This window comes from Leptodactylus fuscus, chromosome 3, assembly GCF_031893055.1.
Source record: "Leptodactylus fuscus isolate aLepFus1 chromosome 3, aLepFus1.hap2, whole genome shotgun sequence".
Taxonomy (NCBI): Eukaryota; Metazoa; Chordata; class Amphibia; order Anura; family Leptodactylidae; genus Leptodactylus; species Leptodactylus fuscus.
This window is the reverse complement of record NC_134267.1, coordinates 152,421,572-152,438,222: the sequence shown is the minus strand read 5'-3', so window position 1 is coordinate 152,438,222 and position 16,651 is coordinate 152,421,572. Positions and strand designations below refer to the sequence as shown.

The window sequence follows — 16,651 nt, the reverse complement described above, 5'->3', positions numbered from 1 at the left end:
AATCATATTGAAATGTTACATAATCATACTAAAATGGATTCAAGGTTCATGTAAGAATTTTAGATACATATATAGAAAATTACCCTAACAACTCCCCTATTTTTATCATTTTTATACAGATCACATGGACAACTCCTGACTCCCTTCATCCATTCTTCCCTGGGATAGTGAAATAGAGCCATCCTACTTATTCAAAGTGTAATTCTCGCAGATTGAGGGATGCCAGTATCCATCTAGATGGCCCCACTACTTCCAGCCTTATATCTAAGATACTAATTATCCATGGTACCCATACAAAAATGACAAAAAACTACTGGAGGAGAAGTCAGTCTTATTATACAATAGTATTATAAAGTATGATGATTGGAGGATGAAAAGAAACACAGATTGGTGACTGTATATGAAGTCTCTTGCGGTTTACCAGTCTAACCTCCAAATTAGGCTGGAATGAAAGCTGCTACCCAGGGTTCTGGAACATCAAAGTGGTATGATGGTAGTAGATCAATATGAGGGTTGCTGCAGTCACCTGTGGACTGACTGGCTGGTGACGGCCGCAGAGTATTGGTAGGTGAAGAAGAGTGCGTACAATGATAAACAGTGAAGTAAAAATAGGTTGGCGCTCTCCTCAGGGGCAACGACACCAATGATGAATATCGATCTCTGTGATGCACAAAAATTACCTTAATTAATTAATTCTTGTGCATCCCAGAGACCTGCTGCATGCACTTACTCTATATATTTGAGATCTGACAAAGGAGTATGTGGTTGTTACAAAACCCCGAAACGCGTTACCCTTTAATAAACGAAACAATATTCATCATTTGTGTTGTTGTATCTGAGGAGAGCACCACCCTATTTTTACTTCACTGTTCATCAGTGTACACACTCTTCTCCGTAGTATTATAAAGATTATAAAAGATTATAGCAATCTATGGAAAAATGTAATAGAATATATGTAAAATATGTGTAGATCAGTTTATTATAAGTCCATTATATATGATAAATAACTTTTTTTTATGTAGATTATGAGCCCCACGTAGGGATCACAATGTACATTTTTTTTACTATCAGTATTTCTTTGTAGAATGAGAGGAAATCCACGCAAACACAGGAAGAACATACAAACTCATTGCAGATGTTGCTCCTGGCAGGATTCAAACCCAGGACTCCAGTGCTGCAGTGCTAACCACTGAGCCACTGTGTTTCCCTGATAAATAAAATGTTCTGTAGCGTGTGTTCTGTGAAGTTCCTCATATGAATGAGCTTCTACAGTAAATGCAGTTAGAAATATTCTCCAATGACTCTTTCCCACAGGAATTCCATAAGTATTTCTGAGATGTCAGCATCACCATTGAATTGGTTGGAGCTCTCTACAGAAGTTGGTTCAATTTTGGTTTTTCCTGAAAAACATTAAAATTTTAGCATTCTTTTACATATAATCAAAATAATTGTCACCAAAAATGAATAGTATCAGGGGCCACACGGTGGCTCAGTTGTTAACACTGCAGCCTTGCAGCGCTGGAGTCCTGGTATTCAAATCCTGCCAAGGGCAAAAAAAAACATCTGCAAGGAGTTTGTATGTTCTCTCCGTGTTTGCATGGATTTCCATCCCATATTCCAAAGACATACTGATAGGGAAAATTCTACATTGTGAGTTCTATGTGGGGCTCACAATCTGCATTTAAGAAAAAAAAAAAATGAATAGTATCAGGAGACATCCCTGCAGAACTAAATGAATAATTCCTAAAATCTAATTTCCTAATCCTTTAAACCAATTGAATGGATTTAACCAAGAAATCCATCCAGGCCAAGGGGTATCTTTTCCTTAATGTAGTTTTCACAACTCTTCCTATAATTTCCTAGCTTCCTGTAAATCATGGTTCATTCTAAGTATTCCTTGAGAATCAATATAGTGACAATGGGTTGGTCCCACAATTTGACATAAGCCACCTAACCCTGCTTTATGTCTCCCATTTGAATATCAGGTACCAGCTTTTGTGGTTAAATTTATCTGCCATCATGAAGGGTTAAATCCCCCCTCCCTTTTACCTGCAGGACTACTGAGGTCTCCTTTCCTTAAATTTAAAGGATGCAAATCCCAACAAGGGGCTTCTATTAATTCATCATCTGACAAAAGATAAGCTGCATATGGCATGGACTGTGCAGAAACCGGTGAGTGGCTACAAATCCAACAATTGGATATATTTTTTCAATGTGCCACAATATGATGATACTTTACAAACCTGGTTTCCCATTCCCCATCAATTTTATCATAAGTATCAGATGTTCTGACATAGGTCCTGACAAGAAAACATAATATTGAATAAGAAATCAGATAATTTCCTAGACTCATGGTTTGAGGAATCGGTTGCAGGGTGAGGTGTGAATCCAGGTAGACTTTCCCTCTAATTTGACTGAGGTGGGTGTAATTAGCTGGACCTGGAACGGACCATCAAATCGTGATTCCAAGGCTTTCCTCATGTGTCGCTTTACAGTAACCCAATCTCCAGGTTGTAAAGAATGAGTTCCCTCCAATGTGTAAGGATCTAGAATTGAACTGAAAACACGGTTATGAATCTGCTGGAGACTTCTTTGCTGATTTCCTACATACTCGGTTATATCAGAATGTCTGATCTAAAGCTGTTGTGGAAAATATAAGCCAGTTCTTGGTGCGGTACCAAAGAGTATCTCATAAGGGCTTAGCTTTGTTTTCCTATGAGGTGTCATTCGGACTGTATGTAAGGCTATAGGTAAACATTCACCCTATGGTTTACCTGTCTCTGCCATGGCCTTTTGTTTTTTCAATTTAAGTGTTCCATTTAGTCTCTGTACTTTTCCACTGCTTTGTGGATGGTAGGGCGTATGGAAAGCTTGTTCAATACCTAAGGCTTGGAGAATCTCCTGTAGCATTTCAGAAGTGAAATGAGTTCCTCTGTCACTCTCAATTACTTCTGGAACTCCAAATCTGTAGACTACTTCTGCTAGCAACTTTTTTACTACAGTCTGAACAGAAGTCAACACATACAGGACATATTCATATGTACCTACCCTTGGTAATTGAATTAAATCAATCTTTGTATTTGCTGAAACAGATATAATGGCTTCAGAGTACACTTTGCAGGTACTTTAACTGTTCTTCCGGTGTTATAGCAAGCACAGACAACACATCCCTGAACAAATTTGGCAGCAGTGTGATTGAATCCAGGGGCAACCCATGCTTGATCTATCAAACTTACCATAGCCTTCTTTCAATTAATGTGTTTGGTCATGTGGTAGGGCATACATCATTGGATCATCATTGTACCCTGGGAAGGCATAGTTTTGAATTTACAACTTATAAACCTTCCTTATTCTTCTCTGCCATCTTCCTCTTCCAGGATTCTTTTTCTTGATGTGTGGTTTGTTTTTTAAGAAGACTGAAATCCATCTCCCCACGTGGCATTTTTGTATCCACAATACAGTCCTATGAAAAAGTTTGGGCACCCCTATTAATCTTAATCATTTTTAGTTCTAAATATTTTGGTGTTTGCAACAGCCATTTCAGTTTGATGTATCTAATAACTGATGGACACAGTAATATTTCAGGATTGAAATGAGGTTTATTGTACTAACAGAAAATGCGCAATATGCATTAAACCAAAATTTGACCGGTGCAAAAATATGGGCACATCAACAGAAAAGTGACATTAATATTTAGTAGATCCTCCTTTTGCCTCTAGTCGCTTCCTGTAGCTTTTAATCAGTTCCTGGATCCTGGATGAAGGTATTTTGGACCATTTCTTTCTACAAAACAATTCAAGTTCAGTTAAGTTTGATGGTCGCCGAACATGGACAGCCCGCTCTCAAATGATCTGAAAACAAAGATTGTTCAACATAGTTGTTCAGGGGAAGGATACAAAACGTTGTCTCAGAGATTTAACCTGTCAGTTTCCACTGTGAGGAACATAGTAAGGAAATGGAAGACCACAGGGACAGTTCTTGTTAAGCCCAGAAGTGGCAGGCCAAGAAAAATATCAGAAAGGCAGAGAAGAAGAATGGTGAGAACAGTCAAGGACAATCCACAGACCACCTCCAAAGAGCTGCAGCATCATCTTGCTGCAGATGGTGTCACTGTGCATCGGTAACAATACAGCGCACTTTGCACAAGGAGAAGCTGTCAGGGAGAGTGATGAGAAAGAAGCCGTTTTTGCACGTACGCCACAAATAGAGTTGCCTGAGGTATGCAAAAGCACATTTGGAAAAGCCAACTTCATTTTGGAAACAAAGATTGAGTTGTTTGGTTATAAAAAAAAAAGGCGTTATGCATGGCGTCCAAAAAGAAACAGCATTCCAAGAAAAACACTTGCTACCCACTGTAAAATTTGGTGGAGGTTCCATCATGCTTTGGGGCTGTGTGGCCAATGCCGGCACCGGGAATCTTGTTAAAGTTGAGGGTCGCATGGATTCCACTCAGTATCAGCAGATTCTTGAGAATAATGTTCAAGAATCAGTGACGAAGTTGAAGTTACGCCGGGGATGGATATTTCAGCAAGACAATGATCCAAAACACCACTCCAAATCGACTCAGGCATTCATGCAGAGGAACAATTACAATGTTCTGGAATGGCCATCCCAGTCCCCAGACCTGAATATCATTGAACATCTGTGGGATGATTTGAAGCGGGCTGTCCATGCTCGGCGACCATCTAACTTAACTGAACTTGAATTGTTTGTCCAAAATACCTTTATCCAGGATCCAGGAACTGATTAAAAGCTACAGGAAGCGACTAGAGGCTGTTATCTTTGCAAAAGGAGGATCTACTAAATATTAATGTCACTTTTCTGTTGAGGTGCCCATACTTTTGCAACGGTCAAATTTTGGTTTAATGCATATTGCACATTTTCTGTTAGTACAATAAACCTCATTTCAATCCTGAAATATTACTGTGTCCATCAGTTATTAGATATATCAAACTGAAATGGCTGTTGCAAATACCAAAATATTTAGAACTAAAAATGATTAAGATTAATAGGGGTGCCCAAACTTTTTCATAGGACTGTATATGTCATTTCAGAGAGAGAAACCAGAGCAGTAGCTTTTGCAGCCGTATCTGCCCTACAATTTCCTTCTGCTTCTTGGGTCTGCTCTTTTGTATGAGCTTGAAGTATGAGCTTGAAGTTTTATATTTGCTACCTGCTTGGGCAGCATCAATGCTATAAACAATTAATCTACTAACTCAGCATTCTTAATGGATTTGCCTCAAGACCCAACAAAATCTCTACTGCGCCAAATGGGACCATAATCATGCGCTATGCCAAATGCATACCGGGAATCTGTATAGATATTTACTGGCCGACCTTCCGCCATTATACACGCTTCAGCGATAACTTTTAACTCCCTCTTCTGGGCAGAACATCCAAGTGGGAGAGATTCTTGCTTTACCACTTCCTCAAGGGTGGTTACTGCAAATCTTGTGTATGGTTTCCCATCAATGTAGTATCTGGATCCATCTACAAAATATTCAAGATAAGCATTAAGTATTGGTGTCTCAACTTTCATCAACTCAAAACAATCATGATCTACTGAGTTTTTCATTGTCTTGCTCTCCTGTTCAGTCTCAGACAGCAAGGTGGCTGGATTAAGTATACAGTAGTACACCTTTTACTTGTGACGTTAGGGGGTGTAAGAAGTGTCAGTCAGGCCATTGACAGATGCCTGATCTTGGAGTGTGATAACAATTTCTGAACTGCATGGGGAACATAAATGTTTAAAGCATATTCCCGCACTACTTTCTCCTTTAGGCATGCACAAGCTAAAACATCAAATAGTGGTTGCATAAGGGAAGACACTGAAGGAATCTAGTGTGTATCACATATCTTGTTTGAGCAAAACTATGATTCATAAAAGAGTGACCATCATATTACAATGTTGCATAATCATACTAAAATGGATTCAGAAATCTTGGTTCAGACTTTGGTTCATATAATACAGAGACATATATAGAGAATTACCCTAACAGAGTCATCTCTATGCCAGCTGTTCCAGCCAGGATCCTGTAGTGATTACACAGCGACATCTCCTGTGCCTGTGTGGTCTCTTTGACATACATGCAGGGCCGCCGATAGGCCAGTATTACTGGTACTGGCGTCAGGGGCCCGGCCAAATTGAAAACTGGTGGGGGCCCGGCTTTGGCCCGCCACCGTGTGCCGGCCCCCTGGCGCCTGTACCAGTCATTCAGGGCCGGCGTCAGCGCAGGGCATAGTCGGGCAAGTGCCGGGGCCCACAGAGCCTCTTGGGGCCCCCGGCACTTGCCCGCCCCAGCACTTGCCGGTCCCGATTTCAGCTGATCGGCGTCCGACGGACGCCGATGAGCTGAATACTTACGCGATTAAAGCAGGAGCTATGACAGCTCAGCTCCTGGTTTAAACGCTGCTGTCCGGCTTCGGCGTCTGTAGGCGCGATGTGATGACGTCATCACATCGCGCCTAAATTATATCAGTGGCGTGAGAGCGGAGCGGCGGGTGACAGAGATGGAAGAGGTAAGTGAAGGGGCCCATGAAACAGGGGGGCAAATGGAGGGGAGGGGGGGGAACGGCATGGCACGGCACTGTGGAAGATGAAGGGGGTGGGGAGAGCATGGCATGATACTGGGGCAGATGAAGGGTGTGGGGAGAGAATGGCATGACACTGGGATGAAGGGGGGGGGAAATGGCATGACACTGGGGCAGATGAAGGGGGTGGGGAGAGAATGGCATGACACTGGGATGAAGGGGGGGGGAATGGCATGACACTGGGGCAGATGAAGGGAGGGAGAATGGCATGACACTGGGGCAGATGAAGGGGGTGGGGAGAGAATGGCATGACACGGGCAGATGAAGGGGGTGGGGAGAGAATGGCATAACACTGGTGCAGATGAAGGGGGTGGGTAGAGAACAGCATGACACTGGGGCAGATGAAGTGGGGGGGGGAGAACGGCATGACAATGGGGCAGATGAAGTGGGGGGAGAATGGCATGACACGGGCAGATGAGGAGGGAACGGCATGACAATGGGGCAGACGGGGGGACATGAAACTGTGGGCAGTTGAAAGGGGGAGAACAGCATGAAACTGGGGACAGAGATGGAGGGGGGGACATGAAACTGGGGGCAGAGGAAGGGTGTATATGAAACTGGGGGAGAGATGGAGGGGGGTATATAATTTACAGGTGACTGTAGGAGGATTATACTGTGTGGGAGCACATAAAAAATGAATGGGCGGAGTCAGCAGAAAAGTGGGCGGGGCTAAATTTGTTGGGGGGGGGGGCAGACACGTAGGCTGTATGGGGCCCCAAAATTCCTGATGGCGGCCCTGCATACATGTATGACAAATTGCAGGAATTACTTTCTGCTTATACCCTACATGTAATAAATACAGCAAAACCAGGTACTCAAAAATGATTCACTCTGCAAGTGAAGATGGAGGAAACCACACTCACCAGATGAAATATATCATAAATAGCACTAGTGAAACTTAAAACTTAACAATTAATATGAACCCCTATAGGTACATAGAAACATCACAAATGTGAAGACGCTACACACTGTAGCTCCATACACAAATGAGGAAACAGCTGATATCAAATAATCAACATAGGTTATATATTAAATCATGGTTCAACCTTACCCCATCAGATGTTATCAATTGGTCCCAGGAGACCTAAATTTTCCTAAACTGACCGTTAGAAACTGTAACTGTGGATCCTAAAACTCCGCCCTTACAAGGGCAGTACCAAGCTGTAACCTCGCAGTTCCAATAATAGGGACAACCTTTTTTCTGCGAGGTCACATCTTGGTACTGCCCTTGTAAGGGCGGGAGTTTTGGGGTCCACAGGGACAGTTTCCCAGGACTATTTCATTCTCTTCTAGATGCCATTTTGGTTTTGGCTGAAAAAAGCACAACAAAACTGCAGCAAGGAGAAAAATGCTATGGAAACACTCTAATAATTATTAGTTAGTTAGTATTAATTAGTTGCATGGACACATGCGCCTGGATTCCATTTGGGGTTCTCATCCCCGAATCCACTTGAAAAATGCATAGAGAAAAGTCCAGTAAGGAGGACTTTTCACTCCGCTTTGTCTGGCATTTTTCAGGCAGAAACAAGGCAGACCATTATAGTCAATGGGGTCCGTGGGTTTCCGCGGGTAACCGCTTTTTAAGCTGATTGGGTTTTCATTTTTTCAGGTCCCCAAGAGGACCTCAAGAACAGAAGCCCAAATGCAGGTGTAAACCTTATGTAAGAGCTACTTCTTATGCATACTGTCAGGATACGGAGTCGCCGCGGTCTCCTTGCTGCGCGGCATCTCCCTGGGAGACGTGTTAGGAGTTCTATTGGGTGTGCTTAGGTCATTAAGGGTTAATCTTTTCCTTGCCTTCAGTCTCCATGCCGTTAGCCATCAGGTGTGTTCTCTGCTGCTATTTAAACCCCACCCAGGCATGGATCCTTGCCAGCCATTCACTTTGTGTTTCCTGGTCCCCCTGCTCAGTCTGATTCCCTGTCTGTTAGTATTCGGTCTGTTCTCTTGGTTTATTTACCCGGCTTGTATTTTTGACTATCCCTAGTCTTTTGATTTGGTACCTTTATTATATCTCCTGGCTTGACCTCTTGCTCGTCTGACCTCGCCTTCTCTTCTGTGTCTTGCTGGGACATGTGGTCCTCCCTGGTTCCATTCTGTTTAGTCTTTTGTTTTGCATTGCATTTACACTGTGCTTTCTGTTTAGGTGTGACCCCGTGACTCCAGTCCCTAGGACTTTCAGGGCCTCCTCTCCCCTTATCCTAGCCGCCGGATAGAAGGTTAGGAGCCGTGGTAGTCACACTTCAATTAGGAAGTGCATTGGTCTGCCTCATTTCAGATACTACAGCATAGCCATAGCCGCAGGGCCTGCGACCCCTTTTGTCATTAGTTGCACAGTGTTGCTTTCCCAGCTGTGTCACTTTGCACTGCCTGACCCTGACTCCAATCCTTACACATACATTTTTTAAGTAAAAATCATTTGATCTGAAGGAATGCTGTTTACAATTTACCTTATGTACAGTATATCTCACGATCAGTCCTGAAAGACATGAGATGCAGTCGCAAGGTGGAGCTGAAGGAGATGAAAAGGGAGGGTGTGCACTGAGAAAGTACATGCTCTAGAGCAAGTCAGTACATTCATTTCTACTCCAGGAAAGGGACATCAGCCTACAATGACTTCAGAGAACATACTCAATGAGGGGCTTGAAAATGAAATGGTAAAGTACATTTTACTATTACTGCACCTGCATGACTATATAGCAATGAATGTTGCATATACTTGTATATCTTTTGTGGGTTTTTTACATGAAAAGTCAATGCCTGTAGCTATTATACAGACTTGGATCAGAGGTGTTTCTGTTCAAGGACGCTGTGCGAGCAGCCTTTCTATCATTGATCAGTTACTTGGTTACTGAATATAAAATCCACTATGTAAAAGTTGAAACAAAATGTTTGGGATAACAGCTCAGCATTACCGTATCATGAATTCCAATGTGCTAATCTGATTTCAGTAATATGCAAATAACCCAGTTAGGCTATTCTCACACTTGTTTCACTGTCTGTATAGAGTGCATATCTCTGCATGGATGTTCATACTTTACAGGTTGTATATTGAGCCACTTTACTGCAGAATAAATTGAAGGAACTTTTGCTGACACCTATTTTAATTTGACCTGATCTGCACTGTTTTATGTAGAGCAGTTTCTGGGCTAGGGAATAAGTTAGCAGGTTAGAGGTGGTTTGGCTGCTGAGACTCCCACAAATCTATAGAACGGGGAAGCCTTTTACCCCAATCTGATTGAAATTATAGGTGTATGCGGCTCCATTTCTGCTGAAGATAAGTGAAGTACAATGCTGAGATACCACTGGCAGTACCATAGGAATTAATAGAGCATCAGTGAGACTGTATGATAGCAGTTTCATTCAGAGGGGGCTACACGACACCCTTATTTTTGTGTTGGTGGGGATCCCAGTGGTGGACCCTATCAATATTCAATTTATCCCCTACCCTGTGGCTAGGAGTCAAGTTGCTGTTTAAGCTAAAGTCTCACATACCCTGTTTTCCCGAAAATAAGACACCTCCCCCCCCTTCACCTTCTGGATCACATACAACCAGCAGTCATGCCGGCGCTCCACTAAGGAAGCATCAGCATGACTGCCGATTGTTCCCCGCTCCAGCCGCTGCATAAGACATCCCCCGAAAATAAGAAAGGTCATATATTTCGTTAGATAATTAATTATAAGAAAGTGTCTTATTTTCGGGGAAACAGGGTAGCATAACAGAGCAAAAAGAACAGCTGTGGAAAAAAAAAAGGCTTAAATGCATCACATTTTGTTCCGCAACATTTTTCATTGCATTTTTGCAGAGTTTTTCCTTTAGACTTTTTGCCCTTATTTTAACTATATGGAAAACACCAGCATTTCCGCAGGTATAATTGAAATGCTGCAATTTTCAAAAACGAAAACTTTTTTGAAAACACAGCTTTCCTCTGCAGATCTTTCTCTGCAATGTGTGGATGGGATTAGCCAGAATCCCATTCACTTTGCAGGTACTGTAAAACGCAACCTTTTCACAAAATGGGGCTTCAGTCGTAATAGCAAAGAACAAATCAAACTGAGGCTAAGGCCACATGTATCAGATTCTCATCATCAGTTTTCTGTCTATGGCTAGGCTAGTTTTAAATCTTTAGGCTGAGGCCCCACATTGTGGAAATGCAGCTTTTTTATGTTGTTGCAGATTTTGTCGATTTTTTTTTTTGAGCCAAAGTCAAGAATGGTCTACAAAAGGAATGGGAAATATACTTATTCTTATACTTCTACCTTCTTCTCATTCCACTCCTGTCTTTGGCTCAAAAAACTGCAAAAAATTCTGCAACAAAAAAGCTGCGTTTCCGCAACGTGGGGCGTTAGCCTTAGGCTAAGGCCCTATGCGGCAACACATCATGGTTTTTCCCTCAGCACTTTTCACAGAAAGTCCTTAGAGTTTTCCTCTGCAGACTTTCTCTTTCCATTATACCTATATCTTGACAGCCTGATCAGAAGCGCCAGCTCTGTCCTGGGGAGCCCACAGGAACCAGTACAGGTGGTGGGTGACATAAGGATACTGTCCATGGTGAGCTCCATGTGGGAGAATAAATCCCACACCATGTATGAGACCTTGACGGCACTGGGCAGTACTGTAAGTGACCATCTGCTTCACCCCAAGTGTGAGAAGGAACGGTATCGGAGGCTGTATAATCAACATCAGACCGAGTGAAAAGAGAGAACTAAATGAGTAGAGTACTGAATAGAGATGAGCGAACAGCGTTTGATCAAGTACATGTTCGATCGGATATCAGGCTGTTCGAGATGTTCGATTCGAGTGAACACCAGGTGGCAAACTCACCTCCAATTTATACAAACAGTGGATTTAATATCCGGGTCATATGAGACTGTGAACTATGTGATTGTGAGACAGGGACAGATCTACAGGCAGGGTTAGCTAGGGATTACCTTTATTTAGGTGGGAATGTCACTCACCCAGCTCTTTGGGGCTCTATATGGTCAGGATCCCTGTTGGCTTGCGATATGCGGGAGCTGACTTTTTCCCATAGGAATGCATTGACCAGCGTTGATTGGCTAAATGCCATACAGAGTACAGCATTCGGCCAATTAATGCTGGTTCTGCCGGAGGCTCGTCTGTGAGGAGGAGGAGTCTAAGATCGGACTGGAATGGAGACTGCTGTGGACCGATCTTAGACTCCGCCTCCTCCGGCAGAACCAGCGTTGATTGGCCGAATGCTGTACTCTGTATGACATTCAGCCAATCAACGCTGGTCAATTCATTCCTATGCCGAGATGTAGCAGCGCTGGCTGTGCGCTCAGCTTGAGGCATTTATTTCTGTAAATAAACTCAAGAAATGTAACTCCTTGAAATGTGCTTGAAGTATCTATATTTTTAGTAACACAGGTTCAAAGAGCCCCTCAAAGGGCTCGTTCACATCTGCGCCCGGTCTCCGTTCAGGCAGGTTTCCGTTTCCTGCACAAAACTGAGCAGGAGACGGAAACCTGCAGGACTCTTTCATACCCATTCATTTGAATGGGTTTGAAAGATGTCTGGCCGTGAGCACCGGTGAGCGTTTTATGCTCTCTGCCGCAAAACCGGTTTTTAAAATCAGACACAGAGTCAGACATGCTTTACTCTGTGTCCGATTTTACCAGCTCTCACGGCCAGACCCAGTCTGACAGTTTGATGCAGAAGACGGAAAGCTGGGAACGGACTCCGGGGGCTAGTGTGAACCTAGCGTCACTAATGAATGGTCAGAAAATGGTCAGATAAAGAAACGGATATGCTCTATCTTTGTCCATTTTGAGGGACACCCAGACCCCATAAAAATTAATGGATCCATTAACGGATTAATGGACTATCGGACCCCATTAAAATTAACGGATTGACTTCTGCATTATGGCCATTAAAAATGGATCTGTTTGCTGGGTCAAAAAAGGAATAATGAAATTCATCAGATTTTTTTCAAAGACCCATTAAAAACAAATGCAAAACTGATATCGCTTGGCTATCAAAAATTAAATGGAACAGATCCACAATGAAATCACAAACAAATGAGTGTGTCCATTTTTCATGGATGTTAGGACCATGAAAAACAACACAGTTTTGTAAATAATGTGAATATATGCTAAATTTATTAAGAAGCACAAAAAAATTCAGAGCATCTTCCTTAAGTATATTTCAGAATAGGACTGAAACCCCACATGGCGTAAACCCTGTGGATTGGGTGCAGCATTTCACAGTCCCTGTGTAGTAGATGGGATACTAGGAAATTCCATTCAGTATTGCAGAAACATATGCACAGTAGAAATGCTGCAATTTTCAAAACCGTCACATTTTTGTAACGCGCAGCATGTCAATTATGCCTATGGAAACTCTGGACTGTTTCTCTATTGGTTTAATTGAAGCAGAAAGTCCACACAGGAAAACTCCACAGACTTTTTGTGAAAAGTGCTGTGGGAAAAGCCGCAATGCGTTTTCACTGCGGTTTTTCCTGCAGCGCTGTTTGGCTGCGGCTCGCTAGATGGAGCCTTAGGGCTAGTTCACATGGGGCCAAAGGGGCAGATTTTGACAGCGGAATCTACGTCATAATCCGCCCCTTTACAATGGTGGTCTATGTAGACCACTAGCGTTCTTTTTTCCGCTAGCCGATAGCCGCTGGCGATAGCGGAAAAAAAGAAGCAAGCTGCCCTTTCCTCAGGCGGATTCCGTGGCTCGCAGAGCCGCGACTTCCGCCTAGCAGCCGCAACCTCCGGCGTCGGCCCATTCATTTGAGCCGACTCCGTGGTGGGGGAAGACACAACCGCGACATCGTGGCAGGCGGGTTTTGACCATATTTTGACTTCGCTCCCCGAATCAAAATATGGTTAAAATCTGCCCCCCCGTGTGAACGAGCCCTTAGCCTAAAGGTGCATTCACATGGAGGAGAATGGTGAAGAATTTGGTGTGGAATTTCAGCGCTGAAAAAAAGCCTTCCATTGACTTCAATGGGTTTCTTTTTCTGATAGCACCCCCAGCTAAATTTACTGAGATTTATGATAGTCTGACAGATATGCCCCCAACCCTTTAATGACTCAAAAGTAGCTGTAGTCAGATAAGGGATGAGAATGTTGCTGAACAGGTTACATTTTCTGCCTGCTTAGTTTTGTAGGGAGCAGAGAAATACATAGATATTATGGGGCTCCACAAGAAAAGAAAGAGTCGGCCCCATCTTCCCCCAAAAAAACACTGCAGGATATAGAAAGACAGTGGTTGTTTTGATATTTTTAAGTAAATGATTTTGAGAGAAAAAAATGCAGCAACAATTACAATAATGTCATCCTTACCTGTGCCTACAGAGTAGACTACACAGTCTGGCAGACAATAGCCCTTTCAGTTACATTCTTTTCCACAGCCACCCTTTACTGTCCTACTGCTACACTTCATTAGAGGGTTAATAATTAGAGATGAGCGAACATTAAAATGTTCAAAGTTCAATATTCGATTGGAGTAGTCCCTCAAAACTCGACTGCTCGAACGAATATCGAACCCCATTATAGTCTATGGGGAAAAAATACTTGTTTAGGGGGAAACCAATATTTGACTCAGGAGGGTCACCTCAGGAAATGATGCCAACACCTCAGGAATGCAACTGGGACAGCAGGGGAAGCATGCCTGGGGGTATCTAACACGCCAAAGTCCCTGTATTACCCCAACATCACAGCCTAACAACTACACACTTTACACACTCAATACCACCTCTATGGAAAGTTTAAAAATACCTGGAAACCTTCTTTCTTCCCCAATAGTATGGACAGAAACCCAAATTGTAAGCTAAAGAAACATTAGCATGCGCTCATCACAATCCCTGACTTGATAGTTGCGTTAAGCAGAGTACCACACTAACCAGGCCCGAGCACCAGGAACAGGTGTTACAATGGCTAGCGGATAATGCTTACAGCTCCTTATCCACCAGCCAGTCAGCCACTACCTCAAGTCCTCTTCCTTGCTAAGAGTCTGGTCCACCTTCCTCCTAACATGCCCAATCTTCCCAGGACAGTCATCCCACATTTCCCCCCTCCCAGGAGATGTTTTCAGGTCCTTTAACTGTCCCTCACTCTGTCCAACCACTTCACCAATCCCAGGAGCTACCACACCACTTTGTGTGTCCTGATGCACAAACACTGGAGCCTCTGCCATTTCCTGGCAATTTTGTGATTGTGGACTAGCAACCTGTCCTCAGTGATGCCAGTGCTGTGCACTGCAGTCCAGATCACCAGCCAAGTTACCTCCACCTCTGACACTTTGGGGAGTTCACCCCCATCTGCACCTTTTCCTGCCTCTGCTCCTCTCACCTGCACTATCATGTGCATCTTCCCAGCAACTCCCTATCACCCAGGCCTTTCATCACAGGCAGAAGTACAGTGCAACCCACCCACATGCCCAAGGCTTCAACGGCCTCATCTTAAAACTGCTGGCCCAGGAGTCTCCCGGCTTGTGGAGACTCAGGCCTTCTGTGACCTGCTAGCAGGTGAGGCACCTCGCTATGATGCCCCTAGCTGTCACTACCTCTGTTGGTGTGCCGTCCCCGCCTAGCGCCAACATGTGTCCCCTAACATTAGTCGGGCCCTGAGTTCCGCACTTTACTGTAAGTCCCACTTGACCACCGACGCATGGCCAAGCGCCTGCGGTCAGGGACACTGCTTCTCTGTAATGACAGGCTGGGTGAATGTAGTTGAGGTTGGGCCCGGGGCACAAACTGGGGTGGCCTATCTCCTCTCCCAGCCCAAAATTCATGGCAGGGGTTGACCTACTCTGCTGCAACCTCGACCACACCTGCGACCTGTATGTGCTTCAGCACTGGGGTGTGGAGATGAAAGCAGGTCGTGCTGAAGCTCCTCAGCTTGGCCGACAGAAAACACACTTCCCCCAAGGTTAGGTTTTCGCCGCCGCACCTGGGACCAGGCATGTTTGTGTATGTGATAATGGCCGGAACCTAGTATCAGATCTGGAGCTTGCCAGACTCAAACACAGTCCACACATGGTCCACGTTGTCAACTAGTTGGTGCAATGGTTCTTTGAAACCGACACCATTGTGCCTGATATACTGGTGAAAGTGCAGCCATTTTCCTAAGTGAAAAGTAGCCTCTGATAGGCTGAAAACATTCAGAGCACACTCCTGTCATCTTCGCACTGGCATTTCATGACACTGTCCGACCCGAGGCTTGAGGGTCAGCACAGATGGTGTGAAGGGGAGTATAAAATGGAGGAAATGGAGAGTGACCCTTACAGTTGGAGGCATCAAAGTCATGCCAAGTAACACACTAGCACGCATGGCTGACTTCATGTTGGGTTGCTTTTCGAGAGACAAACGCATTCTTCACATCATGGAGAGCAAACAATACTGGATTTTTGCAATCCTCGACCCCCAGTATAAGTAAAAAATCGGGTCCTTTGTTCTGGTAGGGGAGAGGAAAAAAAACAAATAACAAAATTGATTGGCACAAGCAACTGGTGCAGAATATGATGGAAATGTTTCCATAAACCCTCGCGGGCGGCAGAGGGGAGATTTCCCCCATGAGGCTAACAACTGCCATCCGGTCCACAACCACCAGGGGAACACTCTCCAAGGTCTGGTACACATTAATGCCCCCCACCCCCCCTGCCCAAACTACTGCCATTGAGGGGCCTAGTGTCATCAGGAGGGAAAAGTATAGGCACATGTTGCGTGAGTACCTGACCAACCACAACCCTGTCGTCTCCGATCCCTCTGCTCCTTACATGTATTGGGTGTAGAAGTTGGAGCTGTGGCCCTTGGGGTGAGCGTACATAGCCTGACAATTGCTGTGTATCCCACTTTGGCGTTTGGGGGTACACACTGTGCAAAGCTGGGTTGGGCATATATAGCCTGACAATTGCTGTGTATCCCAGATAGGTTTTGTGGGTACACACCGTGGAAAGCTGGGTTGAGCGTACATAGCCTGACAATTTCAGTGTATCCCACTTAGTTTTGGTTGGGTAGACACCGGTGAAACCTGGATTAAGCGTATATCGGGTATATAGGCTGACAATTTCAGTGTTTCCCACTTAGTTTTG

The 16,651-nt window shown here is 44.1% G+C and overlaps 2 protein-coding genes across 3 annotated transcripts in view; one reads left to right on the top strand and one right to left on the bottom strand.

The window, feature by feature from the left end:
- Positions 1 to 5,174: 5,174 nt before the first annotated feature.
- LOC142197886 (phospholipase A and acyltransferase 1-like) overlaps positions 5,175 to 16,651 on the bottom strand; it is a 188,118-nt gene continuing 176,641 nt past the window's right edge. Inside the window, exon 5 of the mRNA XM_075268558.1 lies at positions 5,175 to 5,490. The gene's annotated coding sequence lies outside the window, so the exon portion shown is untranslated. The remainder of the gene's footprint in view (positions 5,491 to 16,651) is intronic.
- Positions 9,187 to 16,651, top strand: part of LOC142197883 (putative cation-transporting ATPase 13A4) — a 96,370-nt gene continuing 88,905 nt past the window's right edge. For both annotated transcript variants that reach the window (XM_075268551.1, XM_075268550.1), the window contains exon 1: positions 9,187 to 9,248. In XM_075268551.1, the coding sequence (XP_075124652.1) occupies positions 9,204 to 9,248 (45 nt within the window). In that variant the 5' untranslated portion in view covers positions 9,187 to 9,203. The remainder of the gene's footprint in view (positions 9,249 to 16,651) is intronic.